The sequence below is a fragment of the Galeopterus variegatus genome, unplaced genomic scaffold, assembly GCF_000696425.1.
Source record: "Galeopterus variegatus unplaced genomic scaffold, G_variegatus-3.0.2 Scaffold15, whole genome shotgun sequence".
NCBI classification, from domain to species: domain Eukaryota; kingdom Metazoa; phylum Chordata; class Mammalia; order Dermoptera; family Cynocephalidae; genus Galeopterus; species Galeopterus variegatus.
In genome coordinates this window covers 799737-820408 of record NW_007726126.1, presented here as the reverse complement: position 1 = coordinate 820408, position 20672 = coordinate 799737, and the positions used below count along the sequence as shown (strand labels likewise).

The window sequence follows — 20672 nt, the reverse complement described above, 5'->3', positions numbered from 1 at the left end:
ATGGCCCATGGCCTATCCCATGGGAAGTGCTGGGGGCGGGGGAGATGGGCCCACCAGGGGAACAATGGGGCACAGCAAGGACAGCTGATCTGCCCTCAAGTCAGCACAGGACCACTCAGTGGAGACTGGTCAGGAATGTAAAATTGTGGGGGGTGCAGTTTGCTGAAAAGACTCGGGCCCACTCCAGAGTTTCCACACAACCCAGGTGTATCAGACCTCACAAGACCTAGAAATGCTTACAATGCCAACAATTAAAACCTGAGCTGCACAAAAAGCCTTCTCCAGGGAATCAGCAGCAAAGCAGCAATTTAGCTGAACCACAGGGCTCAAGTGCTGGTTGCCACAGGAAGTTCCCCCATTTTAGAAGTAACCAAAGGACAACAGATTAGTTCCAGTGCAGAGTTTAAGTGATGGGAATAGCGAATAATCCAACATAGAACTGAAAGAAAAACAAAAACCCCACAAATGAGAGACAAAGTTCTGATGTTAACCAGTAAAGGTCTAATACCACCACAGAACACCTATAAAACCTAGAAGGACTGGAAGCCCCCCAGGCTCCCAAGCCAGGGTGGGGGGAAGGGCAAAGGCCTCAGCTATGGCCCCCAACATCGGCATCCAGCCCTGTGACGACCACCAAGCCACTGCTGAAGTGCTCCAGGCTCCTGAGCCAGTGTGGTGGGGGGCCAAGGGCCTCAGCCACACACCCCCATGTCCAAATCCAGCCCAGCAATGACTACCAAGCCACCACCAGAAACGCCCCAGGCTCCCAGGGTGGGGAGAGGCCAAGGGCATCAGCCATACCTCCCTGAAGTCCACATCCAGCCCTGGCACAACTGAGCAGCTGCTGGAAGCCCCCTGGGCTCCCCTGCTGGAATGAGGGAGGTGCCACAGTCCTCAACCATGCCCCTCTCTTCCTCCTCTTCCCACCCTATCCCCCTCCTCTTTCCCCTCTTCCCCTTCCCCTAACTGCTCTGCAACAACATCTTAGAATGTAAAATAATAATAATTAATTTAAAAAAAAAAAGAATTTAGGAGTTGCAGTTCCACTATGGTGGCAGAAGCCACTACAGGCTATTCCTTCCACTGAGTACAACTAACAGCTCTGTACAAAATGTAAAAGTACAGTAATTACCCAAAGATTTTGAAAAGTAAATAAATGGAGGTAGATTGTGGAGGGGAGAAAAACTTGGTAACTACACAGAGGTGAATTTTCTATCTCATGGATTTGCCTCCAGTGTGGGCCCCATCACAAAGCAGCACAGTGGGGCAAGTGGCTAAAACTCTCATAAAAATCCTATCTTTCCAGGTAGAGGAACCAAAAAAGGGGCTCCCTGGGGGCTGGAAAGGAGTGAGTATCCCAGAGTGGAGAGAATTGGAGAGAAGGGATCTCCTAATTTTGGGTATGAAATCACACAATTCTTAGGCTCACCTTGAGCAACATATATATGGGACAAACCCAAACCAGCATAACAGAGGCTATGTGATCTGATCTAAGATTCAAAGTACCACACACAGAAAGAGACAGAACTTGCAGTCTGAACCTAATCAGGTTGATTTTCTGCAGAAACAAAAACATCAACATTCTCCAGAGGATTATAACAGAACCCAGAGTCATAACATAACATTCACAACATGTAGTATGTAATCCAAAATTTTTCAGCATATGGAGAACCAGCAAAATGTAACCAATTCTCCATGGAAGACAAAGATGCCAACCTCAAGATAATCCAGATGTTGGAATTATCAGATACAGATTTTTTTAAAGCCCCTATTATAACAATATTCCATGCGATAAAGGAAAAAAAAAAAAAAACATTTGAAATTTAAAAAACAAAAACAAAAAAAAACCTCTGTCAACTCAGAAGTCTATATTCTACAAAGGTATCCTTCAGGAACGAAAACAAAACTAAGACATTCTCAGATGAAGGAAAAATAAGGGAATTTCCAAGGGATCTGCTTTAAGGAAATGATAAAGAAATTGTTCAGGCTGAAGCGAGATGGTGCCAAAAGGAAACTTGGATCTTCATGAAAGAAGGAAGAGCAACAGAAATAGTAAATATCTACATAACAACAAAAAAACCTATTTTTTCTCTTTTTAAGTTCTTTAAAATATGTGTAAGGGTTGAAAGCAAAAATTAAACATTGTTGGGCCGGCCCGGTGGTGCACTGCTACAGCGCACTGCTACAATGCGCCGCTTGGGAGCACGGTGGCGCTCCTGCCGAGGGTTCGGATCCCACATACAGACCGGCCGCTCACTGGCTGAGCGAGGGGCGGGCGCAGCACTGAGGGTTGCGATCCGTTGCCGGACACGGAAAAAAGAACAAAAAAAAAAAAAAAAAAAAGAATTACTTAACATACATATTAAAAATTTCCAGTCAAAATACAATCAGCACCCAATTATCTCTATTTCATCATTTTCAGAGCTGTTATTTTTTCTTATTCTTCTATATATATGTTCCTTCCAATGATTTTTTTTCTCCTTTTAAAAAAAAATTACGGCAAAAGAGATAACATAAAATTTACCATCTTAATTAAGTTTACAGTTCGGTAGTGTTACATTCACATTGTTGTACAAAACCAATCTCCAGAAATCTTTTCATCTTGCAAAACTGAAACTCTCTACCCGTTAAGCAACTCTCCATTACCCCTTACCCCAGACCCTGAAAACCACCATTGTACTTTCTGTCTCTATGAATTTGACTTCTCTAGTTACCTCATATAAGTGGAATCACACAGCATATGTCTATTTTTGACTGGCTTATTTCACTTAGCATAATGCCCCCGAGGTTCATCCACGTTGTAGCATGTTTCAGAATGTCCTTCCTTTTTAAGGCTAAGTAATATTTTATTGCATGTAAATACTATATTGGATATTTGGGTTGCTTCTACCTTTTGGTTATTGTAAATAATGCTGCTCTGAACATGGGCATACAAATACTCTTTAAGATCCTGCTTTTATTTCTTTTGGGTCTGTGCTGAGGAATGGAATTGCTAAATCATATGGTAATTCCATTTGAAGTTTGTTGAGAAACTTCCATATTGTTTTCCACAGCAGCTGTACCATTTTACACTCCCACCAAGAGTGCACAAGGGTTCCAATTTCTCCTCACCAATACTTATTTTCTGTTTGTTGTTGTTTTATAGAGCCATCCTAATGGGTGTGAGGTGGTATCTCATTGTGGTTTTGATTTGCACTTCCGTAATGATTAGTGACGTGAGCAACTTTTCATGTGCTTGTTGGCCATTTATATATCTTCTTTGGAAAAGGATGTCCTTTGTCCATTTTTTTTATCAAGTTGCTTTTTGTTGCTGTTGAGTTATAGGAGTTCTTTATATATTTTGGATATTAACCCCTTACCAGATATGTGATTTGCAAACATTCCCCCATTCAATAGGTTGCCTTTTTACTCTGTTGACTGTATCCTTTGAAGCACAGATGTTTTAATTATGATGTAGTCTAATTTATCTATTTTTACTTTTGTTGCCTGTACTTTTGGTGTCATATTCAAGAAATAATTGTCAAATCCAGTGTCATAAAGCTTTTCTTCTATGTTTTCTTCTAAGAGTTTTATAGTTTTAGCTCTTACATTTAAATCTTTGATCCATTTTGAGTTAGTGTTTGTACTTGGTGTAAGGTAAAGATTCAAGTTCATTTTTTTTGCATGTGAATATCTAGTTTTCCAACAGCATTTTTTGAAAAGACTTTCCTGTGGCTATTGAATGGTCTTGGCACCTTTATCTAAAATCATTAGACCATATATATGAGGATTTATTTCTGGGCTCTCTATTCTGTTTTATTGGTCTATATGCCTGTCTTTATGTGATTACCACTCTGCTTTCATTACTGTACCTTTGTGATAAGTTTTAAAATCAGTAAATGTAAGACCTCTAATTTTGTTCTTCTTTTTCAAGATTGTTTTGGCTATTTGGGTCTCTGGCTGAGTTTAGATTTTTTTTTTTAATCTTTGTTTTTCAGCAGTTAGACTATTATGTGTGTAGGTGCATTTTTCTTTGTATTTATCCCGTTTAGGGTTCACTTAGCTTGCTGGTACTATGTGTTGCTATTTTTGATCCACTTCAGCAAAATGTCTGCCAATATTTTTTAAAAAAATTTTTCTGTCCCATTCCATTTCTCCTCTCCTTCTGAGACTTCAGTTACTCATATGCTAGACCACTTGATACTGACCCACAGGTCACTATTATTATTCATTTTGTTCAATCTTTTTCCCTCTCTATGCTCAGTTTGGATGATTTTTTAAATTGATGTTTCACTTCTAGGATCCCCCCCATCTTTTTTTAAACAATTCTTTGAAGAGTAAAGTACAATCAATGGGTATATATGAAGTTTCCACATGCTCCTTTGTAATTCATCCTTCTCTTATCTCATTCCTTGGGAGCCAGTGACAACCTTTCTGTCATTACAGATCAGTTTGCATTTTCTAGAAGTTTACATAAATGCAATTGTATGTACTATTTTTCCTGATTTCTTTCATTCAGAATAATGCTTTTGGCATTCATCCCTATTGCTTCATATATCATTAGTTTGTTCCTTTTTATTTCTGAATAGTAATTCAGTGTATTTTTATATAACAGTTCATTTATCCATTCACATGTTGATGGGCATTTGGATTATTTCCAGTTTGGGCTATTGAAAATTACAACCCATTTGTACATAAAGTTGTGAACACATCTTTGTGTGGACATTTGTTTTTATTTCTCTTGGGCAAATACCTAGAAGCTATGCCCAGATAGTCTCATTGGTAAATTCTATCAAGCATTCAAAGATAAAATAGCATAAATTTTTCCTGTATTTTTTCAGGAAACATAGTAGAAAGGAATTCTTTTACAATTCATTTTATGAGGCTTGCATAACCCTACTACCAAAATCTTGCGAAGGTTACAGAAAAGAAAATTACAGAGCAGTATGCCCCATGAATATAAATACAGAAATCCTTTTTGTTGTTGTTGTTAGTATTAGCAATTGAATCCAACTAAATATGTGTGTGTATGTATGAATTTATGTATGTATATACTCACATATATATATGCACGTGTATGAGCATATATGTGCGTATACATCAGGGATAAGACATAATGACAAAGTAGTGTTTATCCCAGGAATGTAAGGTTGGTTTCACATTCAAAAACCAACTGGTGTGATTTATCACATTAAGAAAATAAAGGGAGAAATCATATAATCATCACCTCAATAGATGCAGAGGAAGCATTTGACAAAATTCAATATTTCATTAAGAAAAAAAGTATTAGCAAACTATAAATTGAGGAGAACTTCTTCAAACTAATAAAGCACTTCTGAGGATAACCTACAGTTAATACCATACCTAATGGAGAAGTATTGAATATACTCTCCTAAGATTAGAGACAAGGAGAGAATATTTACTCTCATCACTTCTGTTCAGCATTGTACTGAAGAACTGAGCCAGTTCAATAAGGGGGAAAAAAAGAAATGAAATACACAAAGATTAGAAAGGAAAATGCAACACTGTCTCTATTTAGGGGTAACTTGATTGTAAAAACAGACTACTAGCATTAATAAGTGAATTTAGCAAGGTCACAGGATAAGAGGCTTTTATACAAACATTAAGTTTTACATACTAGAAGCAAACAATTAGAAAGTGAATATTTTAAAATTTTTCTATACAATGGTACCAGAAACATGGAAAATGTAGGAATAAATTTAACAACAGACATGCAAATCCTCTTCACTGAAAAATATTGAGCATTCCTGAAAGAATTTAAAGACTTAAATGTGGAGAGTGAAATGCTATAGTTATGAATTAGAAGACCTAATATTAAAATAGCAATTCTTCCCAAATTAGTCTATAGAGTCAACACAATCTAAATAAAAATCTCAGCAAGCTTTTTTCATAGATACTGATGAGCTGATTCTAAAATTTTTGGAAAATGCAAACAATCTAGAACGGCCAAAGTCATTTTTAAAAGAACAATAATAAAGTTAGAGAATTTATATTACCTGATTTTAAGACTTCCTATCAAACTATGGTAATCAAGACAATGCTGGGCCGGCCCGGTGGCGCACTGGATAGTGCGCCGCTTGGGAAGCGCGGCGGCGCTCCCGTCTGAGGGTTCGGATCCCACATACAGACCGGCTCCCGCTCACTGGCTGAGCGAGGCGCGGGAGCAACGCCAAGGGGTGTGATCCCGTTGCCGGACACGGAAAAAAGACAAAAGACAAAAAAAAAAAAAAAAAAAAAAAAAAAAAAAAAAAAAAAAAAAAAAAAAAAAAAAAAAAAAAAAAAAAAAAAAAAAAAAAAAAAAAAAAAAAAAAAAAGACAATGTTATATTGGTGAAATGATAGATATATATAGATCACTAGAACAGAGTAGCAAATCCAGGAAAATATGTTATATATGTAAAATATATGTTTTTTGACAAAGGTGCCAATAAAGAAAGGAAAGTCTTTTCAACAAATGATGGTGGAACAGCTGGATATCCATGTAGGAAAAAATAAAAAAAGAACATCAATCCTTACTTCATATCACAATACTCAAAAATTAAGCCAAATGTAACAGACACCTAAATGTAAAATCTAATACTATGAAACTTCTAAAAGAAAACATCTCTGCGATATTGGGGCAAGCAAAGATTTTTATATAGGACACAAAAAGCAGGAATCATAAAAGAAAAAATTTATAATGTAGACTTCATCAAAATTAAAATTTTTGCTCTTCAAAAGACCCCATGAAGAAAACAAAGTAGAAAGTCACAAAATGTGAGAAATACTCAAAACACGTATATCTGATAAGGGATTTGTTGCAGTAATAGCCACTATCCTTCCTTTGAGTACTAGATAACATGTATTCCTGCTATAATGACTTCAGTTCTCAAAAATCCAGGTCTTCTGCTGAGCTCAAATAAGTAACTATTCAAAACAGCATCCATTGCCGATGGAAGGAGTTTTGAACTGGCAGTGTCAAGACAGCAGAGTACTTTTTGTCTTTGAGGACAAATTAATTTCACTGGATTTATTTTCACCCTCCAGCCTTTGGGGCTTCATTCCAGATTCTGGCCAGTGTCTGTGTTCTTATTTCTTGGAGGCTGTTAAACCTGTTACACATGATACATTGAGGCAAGTCACATGCCCTGAAAAGCCGTAATTCTGCTGAGGGTTGTGGGGAGCAGAATTTCACGTAATGAGATTCCAGAGTGAAGGCATCATTGACCCTGCAGCAATATTCTATAGAAAGATGGTAGGAAAAGGTTAAATCAGAAATGTCAATGGAGAATTTACCTGTGATTAATCTTTTCCATGGCTTTCCTGACTCTTTGACCAGGTGGCTGTGATTGACCAAAGACAGAATATACAACTTTTAGTTTCATATATACAGCTTTGCTCTGTAACCACAGAGAGAAGGCAGGCTCAAAATTGCAGCCAGAAGGGTGTGATATACAAAGATCACCTCAACTCTTAAGGAGTATGATACAGAGTTTTCTGAGTTTTCTTCCCTCACAGAATATAGGAGGATGGTCCAAATAAACTCTTCAGATTGCCAGTGAGAGCTACAGAGCTCTAAGTGGTAGTTAATCTACTTCCAAGCATCACATTAAGTTTCCCTTAAATGGGGACATACCCGTTAAAAAACAAACTGGGCCCTTCATTGTTAAGGTACTTAGAGTCTAGCAGGGTAGAAAAGATAAAAAAATAATGGTGTAGTAGGGAACATAAAATTATATGAAAATGTGCAAAAGAACAAGTGCAAAGTTAAGTGGCTAGAAAAACTAGGAAACCATTTCTTATTTTTTTATTAGCATATTCTTTATTACCAATCATAATTATTCTTTATGCCCGTTATCCAATGTCCCCCCTACACCTACCCCCTCTAACAACCATAGATTTGTTCTTTCCATCTGATAGATTAACTGTTCCTCTTTTGGTTTGTTGCCTAGATGATCTGCCCAGTACTGTGACAGGAGTGATCAAGTCACCCGCTATTTTCATAAAGCAGGTGCTTCCTCTATTAACTCTGGAGTGTGCTTTGTGGAGAGAGAGGACCTCCTCTTTTTTAAAAATTTTTTTTCTCCACTGGTGCCTCTTTTTGTGTCAATGCATTTGAGAGTCTGTTGTGCCATCTGCATGGTGGCTGTGACTGCTGCTATAGACACTAGCCACTTCTACAGCTGCCATGGCAATTGCAGTGGCTATGGTGGGATACCCATGTGGAAATGGTGTTTTGGTGTGCTCTTTACCTGATTGTGGTTGGGTTCGGCTTCCCCTGGCTCCATGCCTCAGGACCCTGTCAGGGCAGTGGTGGCAGCTTGCCTAGTTGCAGCTGGGTTCTGAGTATTTCATTATAAGCAACAGAAATGGATTAATACAGTTATAAAATTGTGTTTTATCAATAAAACAACTCTCAATTATTCAAGAATCCATGCCTTAGGCCCTTGGCTGGGGCCCTGGGTGGTGACAGTAGCTTGCCTAGTTGCAGCTGGGTTTGGCTTAGGAAACCATTTCTAAAAAGCCAAGGAGTGTTTGGGGGTTGATATTAAGACCAAAACATATGCAAGAGGTGCTGTGATAGCCCCACCCACCAACAACCTCTGCAGCAGCCAACAGTCAGGAGTGGGTAGGAAAAGAGCATTAAATTACTGGCTGAGGGAGTATTTTCTCCCAAACTTCTTTCTGCCTCCAGGGAGGTCTCCCACACAGTTGTGTTTGAGTATCTTCCTTCACCAACTCTGCCATTTACTGTTTTCCTGTCTGATACACAAGGGTAATAGGATTTAAAGTGACAAAACATGATGTGACTGGCACAATATCTTGCTTATTTTTTAAGGCTCCTGTCAGCCTACAGCCCTGGAAGAGAAGCCTCTCTCCAAATCTACCACTTCCAGGTATCCATCCCACAACTCAGAACATCATGGTAACATAAGCCTCAAGTAAGGTTTACATGAAAGCAGTAAAGGCCACAGGACTTCTGAGAACAACCAGCCCTCTGTATCTGTGGGTTCCATATCCACGGATTCAGCCAACTGCAGATTGAAAATATTTGGAGAAAAAAATAAAAAATAACAGTACAACAGTAAAAAATAACACAAAATACACAGGATAACAACTGTTTACATAGCATTTACATTGTATTAGGTATTGTGAGTAATCTAGACATGATTTAAAATATACAGGAGGATGTGCATAGGATGTATGCAAATACTGTACCATTTCATTTTTTTTTTTTTTTTGAAGAAGGAATAGTCTTTATTCAGCACACACAACACTATGAGCTAAGCAGTCCACAGAGTAACTCAGAAACTCAATTGCTACGGGCAAAGTCCAAAGAAAAACTGAAACTGAGCAGCTGCCAGCAGAGTAAACATGCTCTATTTTTATATGCAGCTCTGCTGGCCAGCTCTGCTTCACAAACTGCAGAGTACACAATAGCAACAAACTAGAAAGATACATTGGTGTACATGCGCACTAACTCCAGTCACAAATAGCTTGTTTACAAGAAATGTCCAGGGAGCCTGACTAAATTATCCTCTTTTCCCCACACCACCCTAATTTGGTGTTCTCTGGGCACTGTTCTGTCCCTAGCTTTAACTTCAAGCTTTTTCAGAAGGTAGCAACAGTGAATTTGGCAGCCTGGATGTGTCTCTGTCCTCTGCAGCCATCCCAGGAGTTTGTGTCTACACGTGGCAGTTATTGGACTTTGGATGAGCTTTCAGTGCTCTGTGGATAATGTTGTAAAACAATTAGAGCCAATAAAGCAAGGGTTCTTCATGGTCCTCTCTTCACTGAATCAGGTATCAAGTGATCTTCTGTTTAGGATCCCTGCTAGCCACTAGGAAGCTCCCAGCTGAGTTTCCCACCCAACATCTGTGACTCTGAAGGACTTTACAGCAGGCATTCTGTGCGTTAGTTTCCCACTGGCCGCCTCTTCTTCTGTTTTTGTTTTCCTTTTTTTCTGATTTCATTATTTTAAACATCTTATCACAGTGTACATTAAACTTATAAATTCAATAAAGGAAAGCAAACAAAAAAATAGAAATGCCGGTATACTATCTCAAAGCCTTTTCTAATGAAGTACAACATGCATAAATGAACATATTAAAATAAAATATATTGCTGTTGAATACAAAGAGAACACAGCAACTTTGCCAGCCTGTCTGCCTCATGATTTTTTTTTTTAATATAATCAAGCCAGTAGCTAAACAGAGAGAGGATAGCTTATTACTGAACAAATTTGTTCTTACCTTTTTATATGTTCAGGTTCTCTCTCTTCAGTTAGACTGTGAGTTCCTCTGAAACGCATCTATTTAAATCCTTCTATCCCCAGAGAGCCTAGCATAGAGCCATGCACATAGTGAGACTTCAGTAACCGCTGAGTGATTTGCCAATCTCCTGATGGGATGAAACTGGGTCTCTGTGGTTTGTTTTGAATAGTACTTAGTTAGGTTCTCTTCCTGGACTGTGTGGTAACTGCTCTCCTATGCATGTCCCCAGCCCATGGAACCACAGGGTACAGAGGTCTGGAATGGGTTCCCCTTTGTGGCCAAGTGATGGGATCCAGCCTTACCAGCAGAATTGCCATTAACACAAACAACAGCAAATGTCTCTTTTTTGGCAGCGGGGAGGAGGTAGGAAGGGGCAAGGAGGGGGGTCATTTATAAAACAGATTAAGGACAAGAAAGCCCCGTTTTAAAAAATAACATAATACTAGGAGAGCTTTTCACTGCAAGTATGTGTACAGCCACTCCTGCTAATATGGTACCAAGATTCTGTCCCCTTTCCTTCCTTGCACTAGGTTGTGCAGAAAATTTAGTGAACAGATATTTTTTGATAATTCTTTTTGGCTCCTCCATGGGCCCCTCATGATCCTGACATGGGCTTCCACCCAAGGCCCATTGTAAGAAGATGACATGGGATTCTCTGGCCAGATGGAATAGTGCTGGATGTATACATATATACATGTATACATGTATACATATATACATATGTATATTCAGCTTTCATATACATATATGAGGGTACTTCAAAAAGTTCATGGAAAGGGCCGGCCCGGTGGCGAACTGGAGAGTGCGCCGCTTGGGAGCGTGGCGGGGCTGCTCCCGCTGAGCATTCGGATCCCATGTGGAGACCGGTTCCCGCTCACTGGCTGAGCGCGGTGCGGGCACGACACTGAGGGTTGCGATCCCGTTACCGGTCAGTAAAAAAGACAAAAAAAAAAAGAAAAAAAAAATCAAGTCTCAATAAATTTTTAAAAACTGAAATTATTTCAAGTATCTTTTCAGATCACAACAGATTGAAACCAGAAATCGTCTTTTAATTTTATTTTTCCATGAACCCTTTGAAGTACTGTAGTATATAGTGCTTTTTTCTGATTATGCACATAGTGTATGCTTTCTGTAAAAAAAAAAAAAAAAAAAACTTAAGGAAAATTTAGAAAAAAAAGATAAAAATCATTCCTCACTTCATCTCCCAGAGGCAAATTACACTTTAATCTCTTTTCTGCTTTCACTTATATATAATATGTTATATATGTCATATATGTCATTTTTGTCATGTGATTTTTTTTGCATTTATCATTATATCATGAGATTTTTTGCCCATCACACTGAAAAATCTTTAAGGACATTATTTGTAAAAGCTAATATGAAAAACAAATAATAAAGAAAAAAAGGGGAAAGAAAAGAAAAGAAAAGCTAATAGGAATGGACCACAATTTCCCCAATCATGTCTTATTTTTGCCATTTCAGGTATTTCTGGTTTTAAACATAACAGGAGAGGGAGAGACATATCAGTTGCTAAGCTTCTACAGCACACCTAAAAGAAACATGTGCCTAGATGCCCTGCTGTGATTCTCTTGGGGAACTATGAAGGGTGAATTTGCTTTCAAATATTGTAAAGCAGTGGCTGGAGGGGATGTGTGTATGGTTTGACCCTGATTTTGAAAAATATTGTGTCTCGCTGCCTCTAGATAAGAATGCACTGTCTAGTTGGAGCTAGATGTCCCATCATTCTGAATGCCTTATATGAGGGGACTCATGCATCCTGATTTGCCTACATGGTCCCAGTTTATACCAGTTGTTCTCATGCAATTAGTAAGAGCACCCTCTTTTCACAGTTAAAAATGTTTGCATTTGGAAGATAAACGATTTGGTCACCATCCTATATCCCACCTGCTTCACTCTTCTAAGTTACCTGTCATGGCGGCATTTTAGGTGACAATGCCTGCTCCTGCCCATTCTAGGGCAGTGGTCTCCAGAGCCTGCAGGGATTAGAAGCAGCTGGGCCTCCTGGGTCTCCTTAAAACTGCACCCCAAGGACACTATGCTCATGGTGGTGCATAAGACTTCCTGCCTTCCAAAGGTACACAGCATTTCTGTTGAGATTGATGGAAATTTGATTTTGGATCTTACCTTTTTATGTATATTACATGAACTAAGTTTCTTTTTGGTTGCAGTAGCTGGAGAGTATAAATACATATCCATTTTATTTGTAGTTTCTTAGCATAACATTATGTTTGCAATGGATACTCAATTAATGCCATGAATTCTCTGTCTTTAAGACTGGCATTAAAAAACCTCAATAATCAGCTCCCTCCCACCATTTGGATTCTTGTACTGGCCAGCAGCCAAAAACAAAAAACAAAACCCTCAATAAAATTTTTGACAATTCTGATGCAGAAAAATGTTCTCCTGGACAGAGCTAAAAGATGGAACGGTTGAACAGAAGTGTTCACAATGGTTATATTTTGAGTGCAAACACTAAAATACAATATTGTGTTATTTTTTTATCTGAGTAGTAAACCTGGCATCCATCTTTTAAACATAGAAACAGTTCTGTTTTGGGCTGGCTGGTTAGCTCAGTTGATTAGAGTGCAGTGCTGCTAACATCAAGGTCCATGGTTCGATCCCTGTACCAACCAGCTGCAAAAACAAAAAACAGTTCTATTTTTATCTGATATGACAGTAAATATCACCAATAACTTTATCCTCCAACATAAGCACTTAAACATTTTGGTTTGTGTCTTCCCAGACCTTTTTCTATATACTGTATACGCAATTGCCGAATAGATGTAGGACCCCCCCCACCAACACCCTCTCTCCAGATGCGGTATTCTCTTGCACAGACAGATAATTGGAAGGTTGGTTACACTTTCTCTCCTGCAAATGTCCGTCCTGGATGTTCCTCTGCCATCATGGGCTTCCACCTTTGCCCGTGCTCCTGTGGAAGACTCTGAGCTGAATTCTTTCCAGCTGGAGCCTGGGAGCAGGTGCTGGGTGGGGCAGAGGGCTGGGACAGGCCTCCTTTCCCCTTTGTCACCTGACTCTCAATCTCTTGCCCTGTCCTCAGGGAAGCTGGCCGAAGGATGTTGTTTCTTTCCATGGCTGTATTTGGAATCAGGTGATGCTTGATAAAAACGAAACATGCAGCTCTCTGCTCCACCTGCCTGTTCACCCGTATAAGAAAGAGAACCATGGGCCGGCCCCATGGCGCACTTGGGAGAGTGCAGCGCTGGGAGCACAGCGACGCTCCCGCCGCAGGTTCGGATCCTATATAGGACTGGCCGGTGTGCTCACTGGCTGAGCGCGGTGTGGGTGATACCACACCAAGGGTTGTGATCCCCTTACCGGTCACGAAAAAAGACAAAAAAAAAAAGAGAACCATGAAGCCATTTAGTGATGTCGATGAGATTTGAATCATCTGGGAATGCTTGTGGTCCCACACTCCATTGCCTCAACAGAGGAGGAACCACAAATAATCAGCTAGTATGTGAAGAATGGCCTCTCTTGTCTGCATAACCCCACAGGAGCTGCACTGGGGACTTTACTGTCCTCACTTCTTTTCACAGTTTCTGAGGCTGGGAAGTCGAAAGTCCATCTGGTGGTGGTGACAGTGACCCAGGGGTCTAGATGGTGAAAGCAGAGAGAGCAGCTGTACCATTTCATATAAGGGCTTGAGCATCCATGGATTTTGGTATCTGCAGGGAGTCCTGGAACCAATCTCCTGTGGATACTAAACGACAACTGTATTCAGAATTTCCCCTGATTCTCGCCCAAAGGGAGCACACTGTAGCAGGGGATCCAGAGAACTGGATGCTAGAACAAGTTCTCCTATCATCTGAGTATGTAACTTTGGGCAAATGCATTCCCTTGTTCAACTTCTCTTACCTGATTATTGAAGTAATCAGTTCCCCTTGACATGCATCTGTGTAATCTACCCTATGGCAGGCAATATGCCAGGGTACAGGATATGGCCCTCTGCCTTCTGGTAGAAGTGGAAGGACACAGACCCAAATAACTAACACAAGGCAAAGTAAAGTGAGTGTTATGAGGGACGCACAGTGCTATGGGAGCATAGAAGAAGTAGTGATTAAAAGGGAAAGGAGAATTAGGGACCTACAATACCTTTGTGAAGCAAAAAGGCTTCTTTTGGACTTATGAAAAATTGTGATGCATCAAAAAACCATCCCAGAGAGAAGTGAGTACTGCAAGGAGTTAAGACTGGAGTTAAGACTATGTGGGACATATTTAGGGATGAGTGAGCAGTTCTGTGAGCTAGAGAGAAAGATGCTGGAGCAAAGAGAAGTTGGGACATAGCTGGTGGGTTCTAAAGAGGAAAGGTTTCCATCTGCTGATCCAAAGGGTTTGAGCCAAGTTCAGGAAAAGGGATGGCAGCACCATGCATTTCTTTTTTTTTTATTTATTTATTTTTATTTATTTATTTTTTTTCCTTTTTGTCTTTTTCCGTGTCCGGCAACGGATCGCAACCCTCAGTGTCGCCCCCGTACCGGACTGGGACCGGCAACGGGATCGCAACCCTCGGCGTTGCTCCCGCGCCTCGCTCAGCCAGTGAGCGGGAACCGGCCTGTATGTGGGATCCGAACCCTCGGCGGGAGCGCCACCGCGCTTCCCAAGCGGCACACTATAGCAGTGCACCACCGGGCCGGCCCCCCCATGCATTTCTTTATTCATTTGTTTACTTACACATTTATTTGCTTGTTCATTCAACAAACATTTGTTATTTACTATGTGACAAGTGCTAATCCAGGTGCTGATGAGAGAAAAATGAATATGACACAGTTTCTGTCCTCAAGGAAATCACAGTCTGGTGGAGGAGACAAGTAACAATGGGACATAATATGGATAACAGTTGCCACCTGCTTCAAGAACAGAATTAAGCTAGTGATTGATAATGCTTAGAGGTAGATGTAAGAGACAGCTTTTAAAATTGTGCCAGTGGAGCTCAGTTTGAAGGATAAAAGAGTAGGAGCTTGACAGTTTGGAGTAAGAAGCCTGAAATGGAACTCCCAGTCATCAAGGTGCAGGTTTACCTTAGAGGGAGCCTGGCCTAGGCACCTGTTTCCCTTCCTCTTTCTAAGCTTCTGGGCCTTGTTTTCTACCACCATCTGGTGGCCACATCTATGAATAACAAGCTCCCCCTGACCCGAGAGAGCAGAAGTTTCACTGATGGGCCTTAGAGGGTTATGACCCCCCAGAAATAGCATGTAAGTTTTTATGTATATGAGATTTGCCTTTTCTTATGAGAAGCTCCAAGAGATTTTTTATCAGATTCTTAAACACTCCAGGGCTTCCAAAAGGCTGAAAATCACTGCTATAAAGGATTATTAGTTTTTTCCCTCAAAATCCTATGAGGAATCATAATGTATTTTATTTATTGTTTAAAAAATTCCTGAAGAAAATTGATAAACCCATCAGTCTTTTTTTATTGAAGAACAATTGACTATACATATTTTGGGGGTCCAGTGTTGACTATCATTTGTGTACAATATGTGATGATCAAATCATTATTATTAGCATACTTGTTATTAAAAATTGTTATTATTCTTTGTGCTCCTTACTCAATTTCTCCCTAACCCACCTCTCCCTCTCCCTCCTCTCCCTCTCCCTTTCTCACCTCTAGTAACCATAGATTTGTTCTCTCATCCTGAAAGTTCAACATGTTATCATGCACTCACTCACTACCCCCACATCTCCCCCCCCGCCCCCTCTTCCTTCTTTCCCTCCTTCCTTCCACTTATGAGTGAGGACATGTGGTATTTCTCTTTCTGTGTCTGGCTTATTTCACTCAACACAATTTTCTCCAATGTCATCCATGTTGCTATGAATGGTGGAATTTCATTCTTTTTTATGGCTGAGTAGTATTCCATTGTGTGTATATACCACATTTTCCTTATTCAGTTGTCTGTCGATGGGCATTTAGGTTGGTTCCATAACTTGGCTATTATAAATAGAGCTTCAATGAACATGGGATTGCAGGTATCCCTTCGACATGATTTCCATTCCTTTGGGTATACACAGAAGTAGGATTGTAGTTCTGTCTGTAGTTGTTTGAGAAACCTCCATACTGTTTTCCATAATGGCTGTACTATTTTACAGTCCCACCAACAGTGTGGAAGAGTTCTTCTGTCTCCACACCCTCAGCAGCATTCGTCATTCTCAGTCTTTTTAATAATGGCTCATCTAACTGGGGTGAGATGATATCTCAGTGTGATTTTGATTTGCATTTCCCTGATGATTAGTGATGTTGAGCATTTTTTCATGTACCTGTTGGCCATTTGTATGTCTTCCTTTGAAAAATGTCTATTCAGCTCCTTTGCCCATTTTTTAGTTGGATTCTTTGGTTTTTTTTACTGTGAAGTTGTTTGAGTTACTTGCATATTCTGGATATTAATCCCTTGCTGGATATATAGTTTGCAAATATTTTCTCCCATTCTGTAGGTTGCCTTTCTGCTCTGCTGATTGTTTCCTTTGCTGTGCAGAAGCTTTTTAGTTTGGTATAATCCCATTTGTTTTTCCTTTTGTTGCTTGTGCTTTTGGGGTCTTACTCATAAAGTCTTCACCCTCCTACTTCTTGGAGTGTTTCCCATATGTTCTCTTTTAGTAGTTTTATACTTTTGGGTCTTATACTTAAATCTTTAATCCATTTTGAGTTGATTTAGGTATATGGCTAGAGGTATTGGTTTAGTTTTATTCTTCTGCCTATGGATGTCCAGTTTTTCCAACAACATTTATTGAAGAGGCAGTCTTTTCCCCGATGTATGTTCTTGTTACCTTTGTCAAATATCAGTTGGCTATAAGTATGTGAGTTGATTTCCAGCTTCTCTATTCTATTCCATTGGTCCAAGTGTCTTTTTATGCTAGTACCATGCTGTTTTGGTTACTATAGCTTTGTGGTATAATTTGAAGTTGGGTAGTGTTATGCATCCAGCTTTATTTATTTATTTTTTGCTCAGGATTGCTTTGGCTATTCATGGTCTTTCGCTGTTCCGTATGAATGTTAGGATTGTTTTTTCTATTTCTGTGAAAAGCATCATTGGTATTTTGATAGGGATTGCATTGAGTCTGTAGATAGCTCTGGGTAGTATGGACACAACGTTAATTCTTCTAATCTAAGAGCATGGAATGTCTTTTCACACTTTTGTGTTTTTTAAAATTTCTTTCAGTAGTGTTTTATAGTTTCATTGTAGAGATCTTTCACCTTCTTGGTTAAATTGATTCCTAGGTATTTTATTTTTTGGTGACAATTATAAATGGGCTTGCTTTCTTGATTTCATTTTCTACTAGTTCGTTATTGGAGTATAAAAACGCTACTGATCCTTGCATGTTGATTTTGTATCCTGCAACATTATTGAAATTGTTTATCAGCTCTAAGAGCTTTTTGGTAAGAGTCTTTAGATTTTTCTACATATAGGATCATGTTATCTGCAAACAGGGACAGTTTGACTTCATCTTTTCCAATCTGGATGCCCTTTATTTCTTTCTCTTGATTGATTGCCCTGGCTAGTATTTCCAATACTATATTAAATGGGAGTGGTAAGAATGGGCATCCTTGTCTTGTTCCTGTGAAGAATCATAATATATTTTTTAAAGATAGAAAAGCAGACCTGGATCCCTACTTGCTCAGAAACTCACCTTCCAATTTCCCAAAGCACCTACACAGAACAAAGAATCCAATTTGCAGACCACTCTTGTAAAGCCAAAGACTTAAGGAGCTTCAGAGCCAGATGGATCCTTAGAAATCACTGAAATCCATTGGATCACGCTTGGGAGACGGGGAACCGGTGAAGCTTACAGAGCATATCAGTAGTAGTAGTGGAACCTAACACAAAGCTGCTTCTTTTACTGCTCCTCTCTTTTAACTGCTTATGTTATTTCCCAAAACCTAAAATTAAAAAAAAAAAAAAAAAAATCAAGAGGCTGGCTGGTTAGCTCAGTTGGTTAGAGCACACCTTATAACACCAAGCTCACAAGTTCAGGTCCCCTTACCGGCCAGCCAACAAAATAAAGATAAATAAAATAATTCTTTTAAAAAAGCAAACCCTTTTCTATCCTGACTATAGTTCCCAAACAGGAAACTATTTTCCCTATAGATTTTTAGATTCTTGGAAAGATATTTTCCCCCTCTAGATGCCTCCCAACAAATCATAGTACATGGTAAAAAATAAATCCACATCTTATGTTTGAATAATTCTTTATAACTTAACAACATCCAGACCCATGAGCTGTTTTATTTTACAGTGGGAAAACTGAGACTCAGAGATAAAATGACTCACTTGCTTTTGTCTGACACCAACTTAAGTGTTCTTTCCACTATCTCACAGGCTTTGTATTCAAATGTGTATATTCTGTGCTACTTAAAACAATAAACAAGTGGGCAGTACAACCGGCTTGTTGATATCTATTTGGGGTGGGGGATGCTAAGACCGACCCCTGCTAATCACAGCTATTGCAGAAGGAGTCAGGGTCGGGCGGGTAAAGGCTAACATTGATTGAACATCTATATACTAGTTATATGAGAGTCTGATTTCTAAAAAACTTTCAAAGTTTGTTTTTAATCACCATTTTGCAGATGTAAAAACTGAAGTTCAGAAAGTGGCTTGTTCAAGGTCACATAGCTAGTAAATGGCAGATCATAGATAAACTTCAAGTCTGCTAGACTCCTCGGCCTGTGTGTTTTCCACACCAGCTGGCTTCATGGGGCTTTGAACATCCCAGCTTGCCTTCCTGAGGGCAGTCATGGCCTCCTCTCACCCCCCACCCCTTCCCTTCTTTCTCTTTTTCAGGAGTGCCAGCTTCTCTCAGGGCACCAGGGCCTCATTTCTCATGAGGAGTGACACAGCTGTACAAAAACTTGCCCAGGGCAATGGACATTGTGTCAATGGGGTCAGTGGTCAAGTCCATGGCTTCTATAGCCTTCCCAAGCCAAGCCGGCACAATACAGAATTCAGAGACAGTACCTACGACCTCCCCCGGAGCTTGGCCTCCCATGGCCACACCAAGGGCAGCCTTACAGGCTCTGAGACAGATAATGAGGATGTGTATACCTTCAAGACGCCCAGCAACACCCTGTGCCGGGAGTTTGGGGACCTCATGGTAGACAATATGGACGTTCCAGCCACCCCACTGTCAGCATACCAGATCCCTAGGACATTCACGCTGGACAAGAACCACAATGCCATGGCAGTGGCCACTCCTGGGGACTCAGCCATAGCTCCCCCACCCCGGCCCCCTAAGCCAAGTCAGGCAGAAACACCTCGATGGGGCAGCCCTCAGCAGAGACCTCCAATCAGTGAAAATAGATCAGTCTCTATTGCTGCCACCATCCCCAGGCGCAATACCCTTCCTGCAATGGACAACAGCCGACTTCACCGAGGTTAGTATAAGCCCTAACTGAGATTCAGAGGGAGAGGGAGGTACCACGGGAGTTCTCAGTGGTTTTCTAAAAGTCCTTGGTCATCCATGGCCAAGGGAGACAGGAACCACCCAGGTCACTGATACAAGTTTAGGCATCTTCTACCCAGACCCCCTACCAGGTGGTCCTCCAGAACTGGAGGCTATTCCTAGACACCCACAATGGCAAGAGAGTAGCAGACCCTGCCTTGGAGAAGTTAATATTCTACTAAGGTAGATAGAACATTCTCAGTAAACCGTAATTCAACATATTATGTTATGGGTTCGGTTTAGCCAAACCTATGTGGACTAACAGACTATTAAAACAAAATGATATCTTCAGAATATTTTCAAAGCCACACTTGAATCTCTCTGAAGTCTGAATTTCTATTTGAAGTATCTAATTTCTATTATCGTTTGTTTTTCACTGAGAGTATTCCAACTCTGAATATAACCTCCTCTGATGTAAAAATAGAACAATATTTTCATTTTACATTTTGCTTTATAGCTTGCAAAGCTTTTTCTTATCCATTCTGTTGTTAAAGCCATGCAGGGAGTTTGGTGGGACAAAGCCTCATTGTCTCCATTTCACATGCTAGTTAAGAGATTTACTCAGGGTTGTGGTCATCAGTGGCAGAGATGAGAGTCAGATCCTGGTTTAGAACTCTTTTCACTCTTTTAGTTCATCAACAATCTGAGCAATCACCCTGTATTTTGGAACTGAGATGATAGAGACATATATAAGACACATCCCTACCCTTCAGATCTCACATCTATTAGGGGAAATAAAAGTAACCTGTATAAATTAGTACAAGTATTATTACTATAGTATTCATAGAGGTCATAGTGGGGGTGAATGGGACAGGTGGTAAGTGCTATAGGAGCTAAAGGAGAGGTGCATAAATGGGAGAAGTCAAGGAGGGACTCTCTGCCAATGCTAACACTGGAGCTGGATCAAGAAGCCCAGGAGGAATTTTTGAACTGAGGAGTGACATGT

General features: G+C 40.0%; 1 protein-coding gene across 2 annotated transcripts in view; it reads left to right on the top strand.

Moving 5' to 3' along the window:
• GAB2 (GRB2-associated binding protein 2) overlaps positions 1-20672 on the top strand; it is a 61515-nt gene that overhangs the window by 31666 nt on the left and 9177 nt on the right. For both annotated transcript variants that reach the window (XM_008566097.1, XM_008566104.1), the window contains one exon: positions 19069-19658. In XM_008566097.1, coding sequence (XP_008564319.1) covers positions 19069-19658 — 590 coding nt within the window. The remainder of the gene's footprint in view (positions 1-19068; positions 19659-20672) is intronic.